This window comes from Leopardus geoffroyi, chromosome D4 (genome assembly GCF_018350155.1).
Source record: "Leopardus geoffroyi isolate Oge1 chromosome D4, O.geoffroyi_Oge1_pat1.0, whole genome shotgun sequence".
Classification (NCBI taxonomy): domain Eukaryota; kingdom Metazoa; phylum Chordata; class Mammalia; order Carnivora; family Felidae; genus Leopardus; species Leopardus geoffroyi.
Window position 1 is genome coordinate 68,547,842 of NC_059342.1, and position 12,789 is coordinate 68,560,630.

At 35.7% G+C, this 12,789-nt stretch overlaps 1 protein-coding gene across 1 annotated transcript in view; it reads left to right on the forward strand.

Moving 5' to 3' along the window:
- RAD23B (RAD23 homolog B, nucleotide excision repair protein) overlaps window positions 1-12,509 on the forward strand; it is a 47,584-nt gene extending 35,075 nt beyond the window's left edge. Inside the window, exons 7-10 of the mRNA XM_045470072.1 lie at window positions 2,308-2,440; window positions 4,194-4,321; window positions 5,000-5,170; window positions 10,020-12,509. Of these exons, the coding sequence (XP_045326028.1) occupies window positions 2,308-2,440; window positions 4,194-4,321; window positions 5,000-5,170; window positions 10,020-10,133 (546 nt within the window). The 3' untranslated portion in view covers window positions 10,134-12,509. The remainder of the gene's footprint in view (window positions 1-2,307; window positions 2,441-4,193; window positions 4,322-4,999; window positions 5,171-10,019) is intronic.
- The last annotated feature ends 280 nt before the right edge of the window (window positions 12,510-12,789 follow it).

The window sequence follows — 12,789 nt, forward strand, 5'->3', positions numbered from 1 at the left end:
AACCCCATATTCTATTAAAGTATTACCTTTCCTTTTATGGAGTGACTTAAATGTATACCTGTGTGGGATTCTGCATTAGTTTAATGGAAGCAGGTATTTTAATCTAATAGATCTGAAGTTTTAAGGTATAAAAAATAGATCACTGTTTTCAAAGTTACTACTTTTTAGCATCAAATGCAAATGAATAGATACAAGTTCATGAAACACTTTATTTTCATTTTAATATTCATTTACTTTTGAGAGAGAGAGAGAGTGCAAGGGAGGGGTGGGGGGGAGTCAGAGAGAGAGAGAGGGAGAGAGAATCCCAAGTAGGCACCACTCTCAGCACAGAGCCCGATGCGGGGCTTCGATCCCACAGACCATGAGATCATGACCTGAGCCGAAATCAAGAGTTGGATGCTGAACTGACTGAGCCACCTAGGTGCCCCATTTCATGAAATAGTTTAAAGTGTTTTTGATATATTTAGTGTTCAGTTCATAGACTGAAAAGAAAAGGGCCACCTTTAACTGTCACTAATTTTTGAGACTTCTATAGCAGTGATTAACTTTTTAGTTTAACAAACCTGTTTGAGATTTTGATGGAGGCTTTGGATCCTCAATCTGCATATAATCTGTCAGCACTTATGGATTTGAATTGGTGGAATGTCCGAAATGTTTGTTTCTAATAGCTGGAGGGACAGCTAACTCGGGCAGCCATTACCCATAATGCTATTCATTAAGCTTATTTTTTCATATGTTTATGATCTTGGCTTCTGATTTTTATTGGGAAATGGAAGAATTTACCATTACCATCTCTTACCGAAATGTTATATTTCCTTCTTCATTCTCCTTTCACAATCTGTGTGGATCTCATAAAGACTTTTAGTATGTTGTTATGAAAAGTCTTGTAAATCATGCATCAGAATAGTGTTCCAAAGTCTCAGTGCAGTTTTAAGTTACAACTTTAGAAGACGAATGGTACAAACTTAGAATAAGCATCACTTAAATACTGAAATATTTAAGGTTCTTTGATAACTACTTCTGTGAATTTTGAATAATCCATTTTAGTTTTTTCTATGTGATACTTTCCGGATGACACTTTCTTAGAACCATGGATCAATAGAGGAGATCCTCCTTCCTCGGCCACTATTGGCCACCTGCCCTGTCTCCATTAGGCTTTTATTCCAGGTTCATTTCAGAGCGCACGTGTGCATCAAAACCTGTTTCTTTGGATGATTTTAAGGCTAGGTTTACAAATACAAACCTTTTTGTCACTAAGCTGATGAACGTTTCTATGAAGTTTAAAAATTAACTAGGGCAATGTATAGCATTAAAACCAGGTGTGTCCAATTTTAATAAAATTTGTATTGATATTTTAAGTTTTTTAATAGTTGGCCTTATAAAACTGTACATTATTAATATGCAAGTTTTGGATCTTTGGTGTTAGGTGTAACCTATGTTGCTATATGTAAACATCATTTTATGACTTCAGTTTTAAATTACAAATCTCCACAACTTAGTAAAATAGCTATTAAGTACAAGTAGCTATTTAAATTTAATAAAATTGGAAGTATATTAAAAAGTTAGTTTCTTTAGTAACCTTAGCCACATTTCAAGTTCTCAGAAGTTACACGTGATTAATGAGTATCTTTTTAAGTTTATATATTTTGAGGGAGAGCATGCCGCATGGGCATGAGTGTGGGAAAGGTAGAGAGGCAGAGAGAGAATTCCAAGCAGGCTTTGTACTGTCCGTGCAGAGCCTGACATGGAGCTTTATCTCATGAACTGTGAGATCGTGACCTGAGCTAAAATCAAGAGTTGGAGGCTTAACTGAGCCATCCAGGTGCCCTGTGATTAATGAGTATTTTATTGGACAGTACAGAGAACATTTTCATCATTATGGAAAGTTCTGTTGGACAGTGCTGCCTTATAGCAGTATGGGTTCTTCTACACCACACTCAGGTCATTTCTAATCTAACTCGGACATATACAGCTTCCAGATCAGTCTTAATCCTTTACTTTTATTTCTGTTTTTGTTTATTTGTTGAGAGGGAGAGAGGCAAAGGGAGAGAGGGAGAAAATCCCGATGCGGGGCCTCAATCTCACAACTATGAGATGACAACCTGCGCCGACATCAAGGGTCGGTCGCTAGACCAACTGAGCCAGCCAGGTGCCTCATCCCTATACTTTTAATTGACGCAGGCACCTGTTTGATGCTTTGAACAATTAGACAAGCACATTAAATAGATGAATAAATCTTTGACTTTGTGTAATACTACTAACTTTGAATGTGACAGGATATTTTAAAGCTGGGAAATTGTATTGTAGGGGATCCCCGGAGATAGAGAAAGTCAGGCTGTGGTTGACACCCCTCCAGCGGTTAGTACCGGGGCTCCTCAGTCTTCAGTGGCTGCCGCTGCAGCAACTACGACAGCATCGACCACAACAGCAAGTCCTGGAGGTAAAGTGGGGTGTTTGGATGGGGAGGAAACGGTCCTGAATTTTTAGTGTAAAATGAATCTGAAATACCTTTGAGGTGAGGTTCTTTCCTGGAGCATTTGGATAACTCTTCAAACAAGTTCTGTATCCATTAATGTTAGAGAAGGGCCCAAAACAAGTTATTCCAAGTAGATATTTAATACGTTCTTGCTGAAACATTAGCGCTCTAATTTTGGCAAAGGGTACATCCTGTTTAGCCTATGCCACGAAGAGATGCTTCCCAGTTTGCATTTCGTGTTACATTCTGAAGCCATTCAGAATGTTTGCTTACCTTGTCTCTTTTCTCTCCCTATAAATGTCATAAAGTGTGTATAATTTCAAAGCCAGTAGGATCTTAGTGGTTATTATACAACAAAGAAATAAAACACTGGGAGGTTGAAAGACTTCTATCTAAAGGTGAAACCCAAGCTTGAATTCAACTCTCTTTACTGGCCAGAACCCACCCTTCCATTGCCAAAGGCATGACTACAGAGGAAAGCCTGGAGCCTGTGGTGGACCCAAGAGTTACTTCATTCTCTTTCATTCCTCATTGTGTATACAGTACTGATGAAGTAATTTAAACTGTTAATTTTGAAGTGGCCCTGCTTAGATGCTTCATAGAGCTTTTAGCTCTACGTAGGAGAGTAAGTTCTGGTTGACAAAAAGCCCTGAATGCTTTGTATGCAGTCTTCCAGAGGACAGGCGTTTCATTTCTGCAGAGTTGGCCTAAGAATGGAAAGAAGAGGCCCCAGCTTTGGTTCAGATTTGGGCTACTGTCCCAATTAGCAGCGCTTACTGGGTTAACTTAACTTTCTGAGTCTCATTTTCTTCATCTGTGCAACCAGTGTCAACACAAAGAAGGATGAGCATGTTATGTGGCCATTTTAATTTGAATGATTCTTCTTGAATAATTTAAGAAATAACATCTAAAAATTTTTCCGTAATTCATCGCTAATCTCAAAAACATAATTATATGCAGTTTTTGGTCTCTTGTAGTATAATCAGACAACCACCACTACCCCAAAAAAGTTACAGTTCTGTATTTTATTTGGTATCCTTAATATTTATTATTGCCATGGGATTTAGGACTAAAGAGTTCTAGATGTATTAGTTAGTACTAGGTTGTCTTACAGCTTATTTATCTCAAGCTTTTGTAGATTGTAAATGTTTGAAGTTCAATGGTAATAACCAAAGTCATCTTTCTAATTGTAATTTAAGTTTACTGATCTGCATATCTGAACTCTCAACTTCTAAGTATCAAATTGTCTTTCATTTACTTGGTTTAGAATTTCCCAGGAATTCAAACTCAGATTGTTTTTTTTTTTTCCCTTGAGGGTTTAGGTTGTATTATAAAGTAAGCGGCTTTTTTGGTTTTGTTAGTCCTAGGTATGTATTTTTCTTAGGAACAATTTTAATATTTTTTATTTGGATAGAGTACATGCAAGTCATAAATTCTCATTATTTGATAATATCGAGTGCTCAGGACAATTGTAGGAAAACTTTGTTCTTTCAGTTTTCCGTACTCTATCTATGCTAATAGGAGTAATTTCTGTAGTGTGAGTCTTGGAAGTTGGTGCCGTTGAAAGATTTTTTGACATTATTTACTTCCTTTTGCACACATCTGAGAACTCATCATATTTACTTATCAGTGTTTGCTGTCTAAAATTATGATTGAATCAGCTCTTTGTATGTGTGTAATTGCTACTTTGATTTAAAAATGTTTATGTGTATTTTAGGACATCCTCTTGAATTTTTACGGAATCAGCCTCAGTTTCAACAGATGAGACAAATTATTCAACAGAATCCTTCCCTGCTTCCAGCATTGCTACAACAGATAGGTCGAGAAAACCCTCAATTACTGCAGGTAACTGTTGAATCAATTTCAGAAGTGGGTTTACAGAGTATATCATTTTTTAAAAGTCCATGAGAACTCCCTTCCCCTCCACATGCTCTAGAAACTGTTTTTCTGAGCTGCCCTCAGATACACTATATGCTATAGAATCAGATACACTAACAAAAGAGTCCAGGAGGGTGGAGGTTGGGTTAATTTAAGTTGGTCAAATAATAAGTTTGGAACCACTTTATTAAAGAATCTGAGAAGCTCTGTAGCAAAGAAACTGTTCATGAATCTTTTTTCCCAAACTTACTGTTAGTGAAGCACTGCGTCTTAGAAACACACCCATGGGCTTATGAATGCCCAAGTCATGAAGTATTTGGGCTTTATACAGCATTGTACTGCCTGCTAGTGTGGAAGATATGTGAGTTCTGTTTCTTTTTATAGACCCCCCCCCCCCAAGCAATTTTTTAAAATTGATTTGGGGGCCAGGAGACGTTTATGAAAGAGAATTTGAATTCTCTTAATTCCCTAATTTCTTTAATACAAGAAGTCACATCCTTCCAAGGATTACATAATCCAGAATCATTCTAAAATATGGCAGTTGTAAAGTTCTAGCTCTCTCTTTTACTTGTATTTAGAATTCTTGGTTTCCTGAAGATACTTCTATCATTGTCTTGTTTTTTTCTGTCCTTCATATCACCACAGCAAATTAGCCAACACCAGGAGCATTTTATTCAGATGTTAAATGAACCAGTCCAGGAAGCCGGCGGGCAAGGAGGAGGGGGCGGAGGTGGCAGTGGAGGGATTGCCGAAGCTGGAAGTGGTCACATGAACTACATTCAAGTGACGCCTCAGGAAAAAGAAGCTATAGAAAGGGTGAGTCGAAGTAAAACTAAAAGTTGAGTTCCTCAGTCACACTAGCTGCATTTCAAATGCTCGGTGGTCACGTGGAGCTAGTGGCTGCTGCATTGGATTGCACAGGTGTAGATTATTTCTGCCGCTAGAGGTTATTCTATTGGACAGAGCCAGATAGAGCATTGTCCTAAGGATTGCAGCATAGACCGTCTATTTTCGTCCCTGCTCTCATATCTTGTCCTTCGTGAAGCCAAGGGACTAACACTGAATACTGCTTTAGCTTTCTAAAATCGTTATAAATATATTTAAAAATTAAAGATTTCCTTTAGGTGTTAGCATTCATGAAGAAAATGATCTTAAAGTGTATGCTTAATGCAAGATTATCCATTTTTTTATATTCTAGATTTTACTTCACAACTGCCCTTAAAATGTACAATAGATATGTATATGAATTATGTATAAAAAAACATGTATATTAAACGTCAGCGCCTGATACTGTTTTTCTGTTTCCATCCTTACTAGGTCATCCAGTTCATATTGAGGCACTGCAATAACTTAGTTTATGCGATACTATAAGTCATTCATTTTTCTCTGGGCTCCATGGTTAACATTTGTAAATAGGGACACAGTACTTGCCCTGCCTTATTTTACAAAGTGTTTTGAGATGGAAGTCTGATAAAGTGCATTTTAACTTAATACTTAGAAAAATCATCTGGGAGATAATTTGCCCGTATTTGTGATAAAAACATATCAAGTGTTCAAGGTTTATAATTACATGTTTCTTAAAAGGTACTTTATATATATCATGCTAGTATTTTCCTCCCTCAAATAACATAAGTGAGTGAGTGACACTTGCCTCAATTGTTCTATAGCAAATTTTGTTTTGTTTTAATAGTTAGGGTTAGTTACCAATTCTTGATTTCTGTTTTGGAGAAGAAATTTTTTCTTGTGTTGCTTGTGCTTTTGGTGTCATACTAAGAGAAGTTGCCTAATCCAAGGTCAAAAGATTTACTCCTATCTTGTTTCTGAAGAGTTGTACAGCTCTCACTGTATTTAGGTCTGATTTATTTTGTGTTCCTTTTTGTTTATAGAGTGAGGTGTAGGAGTCTGGTTTCTCTTTTTTTTTTTTTTTTTTTCCTTTGGCATGTGGATATCCAGTTGCCTCTGCACCATTTACTAAAAATTCCACTCTTCTCCATTAAATTGTCTTGGCATCCTTGTTGAAAATCAACTGGCCATCATTGTGAGGGTTTACTGGGCTTTCATTTATGTTCCATTGATTTATGTGTTTCTTCTTATGCCAGTACCTCATGGTCTTGATTACTGTGACTTTTTGTAGTAAGTTTTGAAATCTCTGATTTTCTTCTTTCTCAAGATTGTTTTGGCTCTTTTGGATGCCTTGCATTCTGTATGAATTTTAGGATCAGCTTGTCTGATTTCTATAAGAAAAGTGAAAAAAATTAAAAAAAAAAAACAGGCTGGGGGTTTGATACTGTTTTTTCTGCAGATCAGTTTGGAGAGTATTGCCATCTTAGCAATATTAAGTCTCACCAAGCCTTGAATGTGAGATGCCTTTCTGTTTATTAGATTTTCTATAATTTCAGAAATATTCTTTGGTCTTGAGCTTGTATTTTGTTAAATTTATTCCTGAGTATTTTTATTCTTTTTGCTGCTGTTTTTATAAATGGAATCGTTTTCTTGATTTCATTTTTGGATTGTTCATTGCTAGCTATGTAGAAATACAGCTTAATTTTGTGTATTGATTTTATATCCTACAACCTTCCTGAACTCATTTATTGTGTTTCTTAAGATTCCTGTTTGCAGAATATCATTTGCACATAGGCATAGTTTTACTTATTTTCCAGTATGGATGCCCTTTATTTCTTTTTCTTTCTTACTGTGTGTGTGTGTGTATGTGTGTGTACGCATGCGTGTGTCTGAATGCCCTATCTACAGACTCCTGTGTATTGTTGAATAGAGGTGGTGAGAGCCAACATCTTTGTCTTGTTCCTGATCTTAGCAACCTGATCTTAGGAGAAGGCAGTCATTCTTTCACCATTAAGTATGATGTTAGCTAAGGGTTTTATTAGATTCCTTTTCTATTGGGTTGAGTAAGTTCCTTTCTATTCTAGTTAATATTGAGTGTTTTTATCACAGAAGGATTTTGTCAGATGGTTTTTATGTGTTTATCGAGATGATTATATGTAATTTTGTTTCTTTTCTATTAGTATGCTTTAATATATTGATTTTTGTATGTTGGACCAACCTTGCATTCTTAGGATAACTCCCACTGGTCATAGTGTATAATCTTTTTTATATTTTGGTCTGATAGTGTTTTGTTGAAGATTTCTGATAAGGAACATTGGTCTGTAGTTTTCTGTGTGTGTGATGATCTTGTCTGGTTGAGTGTCAGAGTAATACTGGCCTTAGAGAATGAGTTAGGAAGTATTCCCTTTTTCTGTTGGTTGGAAGAGTTAATGAACAATTGGCGTTAATTCATTTGGTGGTTGGTAGAATTTACCAGTAAAATTATCTGGGCCTTGCTTTTCTTTTTGGGAAATTTTGTAATTACTAATTTAATCTCTTTATTTGTTATAGGGCTATTCAGATTTTCTGTTTCTTGAGTCAGTTTTGGTGGTTTTTGTCTTTCTAGGAATTGTGTGTTTCATCAAGAGTTATCTAATTTGTTGGCATAGAATTGTTCACAGCATTTTCCTTTGGTAGTTTTATTTCTATAAAAAGTAGTAGTGTTCCCACATCCCTGATTTTTATAGTAATTTGAATCCTCAGATTTCTTGTTTTCTCTGTTAGTTTAGCTAAAACATTTGTCAGTGTTGTTAATCTGAAGAAAAAAAGAGCCAACTTCTGGTTTTATTGATTCTATTTTTCTAGTCTTTATTTACTTTCTTTCTGATCTTCATTATTTTTCTCCTTCTGCTTGCTTTGGATTTAATTTTCCCTTCCTCTTTTCCAGTTTCTTAGGGTAGATCCTTAGGTTATCTATTTAAGATCTTTCTGAATATAGGTAGCTACAGCTATAAACTTCCCTCTAGGCACTGCTACAGCAGCATCCTGTAAGTTTTAGTGTGTTTGGTGTTGTTTTCATTCATTAGAGTATTTTCTAACTTTCTTTGTGGTTCCTTCTCTCATCTATTGGTGAAGGATTAGGTTAATTTCTACATATTTTGAACTTCCTAAATTTCTTTCTGTTACTGATTTCAGTATTCATGCTATTGTGGTCAGAGAATGTACTGTGAACAATTTTAATCTTCTAAAATTTTTTGAGGCTAGTTTTATGGCCTAACATGGTCTTCATGGAGGATGTTTGATATATACTTAAAAAGGACATGCAATCTTCTGTTGTTAAGTATTCCATAAATGTCTGTTAGGTCTGTTTGGTTTATGATGTTGTTCACATCTCTTTCCTGGTCAGTCTTCTGCCTTGCCTGGTTGTTGTGTCCAGCATTGAACATGATGATACCGACATTTTCCAGCTATTCTTGAATCATTTCTCCCTACAGTTCTGTCAGTTTTGTTTCCTGTATCTTGGGGCTCTGTTATTACATGTATTTATAACCAAAGCCTTCCTATAGTTTATCATCCTATAATGTCTTTGTTTTTAGTAACAATTTTCTGTGTTAATGTATTTTGTCTGATGTTAATAGAATCGCTCCAGCTCTCTTTTTGTAACTGTTTGCATGGTGTATATCTTTTTCCATCCTTTTACTTTCAGCATATTTGTGTCTTTGAATCTATAGTGTGTGTCTTGTAGAAGCACATAGTTGGATCGTGCCCTATCTACCTTTTACTTCAGCTAGCCCAGCTTTAATCTGGACAAGAACTAGGTAACAATTATTTTTGAGTTATTTCTTCTCCTTTCATGGATGAGTAGTTAATCGTGCTGAATTGAGACTTCTCTTTTTTTTTTTTTTAATTTTTTTTAAACATTTATTCATTTTTGAGAGAGCATGAGCGGGGGAGGGGCAGAGATAGAGGGAGACACAGAATCTGAAGCAGGCTCCAGGCTCCGAGCTGTCAGCACAGAGCCTGACGCAGGGCTCGAACCCACAAACCGTGAGATTGTGACCTGAGCCGAAGTTGGACGCTTAATTGACTGAACCACCCAGGCGCCCCTTTCTTTTTTTTTTAAAGGTCATTTCTTGATATAGTCTAACACAAGGTGATTTAGACGGTTGAGGAGAGGGTTCATAAAAAATATTTGACAAATATATAGTCTCTAGTGAATTAGATAATTATTAAGTCACAAGTGATTTTTAATAGACTAGGAAAACAAAATGAAGTGGCTGGTGTCACCATTTAAAATGCTGTAAAATTTAAGCAGATATAAACAGGACACGATATGTCTTGATCTCAAAATATATCATGTGATATTTGTTATATTGATCACCCATTTCTTTTAGTATGAAGTGTTTGATATGGCAAGGAGCTTGAGAGTGATAGTTGAAGTGATGATGAAGGACATGACCTTCTTTACAAATAATGAAGTAGTTAAACTCCTCTCCAGTTGCTTTCATCTATATCTTTACCTCTTACGTATTCAAAGCTGATTTACAAATTTCTATAGGATCATTTATTTTTAAATAATCACAACTAATTTTGAATATTAATGCCAATGAGTGTTAGCAGAGTATCTGTCTAATAGCTTTAACTAGGAAGAGAGAATTTTGTAGGTGGTTGAGCAAGGGTCTAGATTCCATCTAGCTGCTTGGGTTGAACGGTGAATCCACACTTAGGTAGGCATTCATGTAACATTTTCAAGAGCTTTTTCGTGTCTTTCATGTTTTCGGGTCATGATCTGTCAGTACTGCTGTGCTGGAACCCACAGTGTGTTTTCTTTCTTTTCTTCCAGTTAAAGGCACTAGGATTTCCTGAAGGACTTGTCATACAAGCATATTTTGCTTGTGAGAAGAATGAGAACTTGGCTGCCAATTTTCTTCTACAGCAAAACTTTGATGAAGATTGAAAGGGACTTTTTTTTATCTCACACTTCACACCAGTGCATTACACTAACTTTGTTCACTGGATTGTCTGGGATGACTTGGGCTCATATCCACAATACTTGGTATAAGGTAGTAGATTGTTGGGGGTGGGGAGGGAGGGATCTAGGATACAGGGCAGGGATACATACAGTGCATGTCTGCTTCAAGTAGCAGATGCCGCAAATCCACACAGTGTGTAAAATATTATACAACCAAAAATCAGCTTTTGCAGGTCTTTATTTCTTCTATAAAACAGTAGGTAACTTTTCCTAGGTTTCACTCTTTTTAGTGTACTAGATCCAGAAATTTAGTGTAATGCCCTGCTTTATATTTCTTTGACTTAACATTGGTTTCAGAAAGAATCTTTGCTACCTAGAATTTACAGTCTCTATTTCATGGCAACACTGGATAATGGCTTTGTGAAATTGAAAAAATTTTGGAGCAATTGTAAACAGAAATGCCAAATTATTGATGGTTTTTGTTGCTGCTTCAAATACGTATTGAATTAATGTGTAAGAAAGCCCATTCTTTCATGTTAAATACTTGGGGTTGGGGAGGGGAGAAGGGGAACCTTTTCTTAAAATGAAAATAATTACTGCTATTTTAAAATTTCTTGATCATCGAATGTGAGACCCTTCTAACATGATTTGAGAAGCTGTACAAGTATAGGCAGAGTTATTTTCCTGTTTACATTTTTTTTTTTTTTTTTGGTTTGTTTTGGGAAAAAATTGGTAGGTGTCTAATTACTGTTTACTTCATTGTTATATTGCAGTAAAAGTTTTAAAACCACCATTGCATGTTTGCTTTTGATGTATCCCTTTGTGAAATTAGCACTTTGGGGCCAATGGAGAAATGCAGCATTCGTTTCCCTCTCTTCCCCTTCCCTCTGCAGAAATGTGTTTGTCAATAAGTCGTGAGTTCAAATTGCTGCCTTTTTTTTTAAAACCCACAAGATGCTGATTCAGTTCAAAATTAGCTAATGTTTCAAAGCTGGGTTTCTGATATTTATAAGTGTTTTTCCTTATTAGATAAGAATATATGACCATTAAAGTCATTAGGATTATATTACTTTCAAAAAAGAAGGTGGACAAAAGTATAAATCCAGCATCTCTTATTGCGTTGGAAAGACTGGCATAATCTTTTGGAAGGGTTGGGAGATGCAGCTGGAAAAGTACTTTGGAAAATATACAATCAAAAATATCTCATGGCATATTAAAAGAAAATCTTAATAGCAGTGTTGGCTTTTATTTGGATTTTTTTCAGCTCTTTTTTATTAGACTCTCCTTCATTGGCATATTATTGGATCATAAAGAGGGGGAAAATATCTCCTTGTTTAGTTTTTCAAATCTTTTCTTCTGAATATAAACAAGACTGTTTAAAGAAATAATTTTTTTCCCCTACCATCTGATACTGAGTAAAGAAAATGAATTTGCACAGATGTCTCCCTGCATAATCTCTTGCAATAATCCTTAGCAAGGTTTGGAGGTGACTTTGAAGCTTTTACGTCATGCACTCGTACCTGTCTCTTATGAAAATAAATGAAGCCATGACTTCTCCCCACAGTGTTATCATGTAGTTTAATCTTCATGCTTATACCTTAAATACAGCAGACCTTTGGACTTTGTATTGCCTGTATGTTTTATAATGGATCATGCAAAATGTCTCAGGAGAATAAAATGAGGATTTGTAAATATGTTCATCTTTCAAGGCAGAGTTGAGTTGGGAAGAGGGTGGCATTTCTGGTCGGAGGATGGAATATTTTCATTTATTTTATGCCATTTTATCTGCCACCTAATTGCTCAGCATAGCGAAAACTGGAAAAAAGAAAAGCAAAAACAAACCAAAACCCCAGCAGCAGACTCTTCTTTTCTCTGGAAAGTGACAGCAGAAGTTGGTGGCACGGAGTTTTTGTCCTTGGACAACAAAACCACAAATAGTGGGATTAATAATTACAAGAAGACAGTTTCAGGCCAAGTTTTGACCATTCTTTACAGTACCTTGTTTTATCTGCTTAAAGAATTAGCCAAGATGCTGTGAAAGAAATAGGCTTTTTGTGACCTTTTGCTGTTACCTTTAATTTACAGTTCTGGTAAATCTTTTAATGTAAGTGGCTCTTTGACTTTGGAATTTTTTTGCATTTGAGGTATTCTGTCATCTATTTCTTGAAATATTTTTATTGTTTAGTTTCTCTATGGAAATGTGAGGAAGCTTAAGTTTATATTTGTTAAATTCTTATTGCCATCCTCTAGTCAAATATGTCTTTTGCATTGTTTAAAAATACTGAAGTGTTCCACCATATAAATTTTTCCTGTACCATGGCTAGGATTCTAGAGAATTAATTATAAAATATTTTCAATACATTCACCATTGCATTTCTCATTTTTTAAAATAATTTTGCCATATAGAATCTTAGATTGAAAGTTGACAATGCCCCTGTCACTGTTTTCTTCAGTAATTGGTGAACATGTAGGGGGGCCAGGTCCTAGTTTAATTTTCTTGGGTCTCCTCTGTTTTTCTCAACCAAAACATCAACACAAAGATGGGATACTTGATGTACCTTAAATCAAGCTTCATGATGGCTTTTAGAAATTTTAGTTAAATTCCCATTTTTCCCGGGCACCTGGGTGGTTCGTTTGGTTA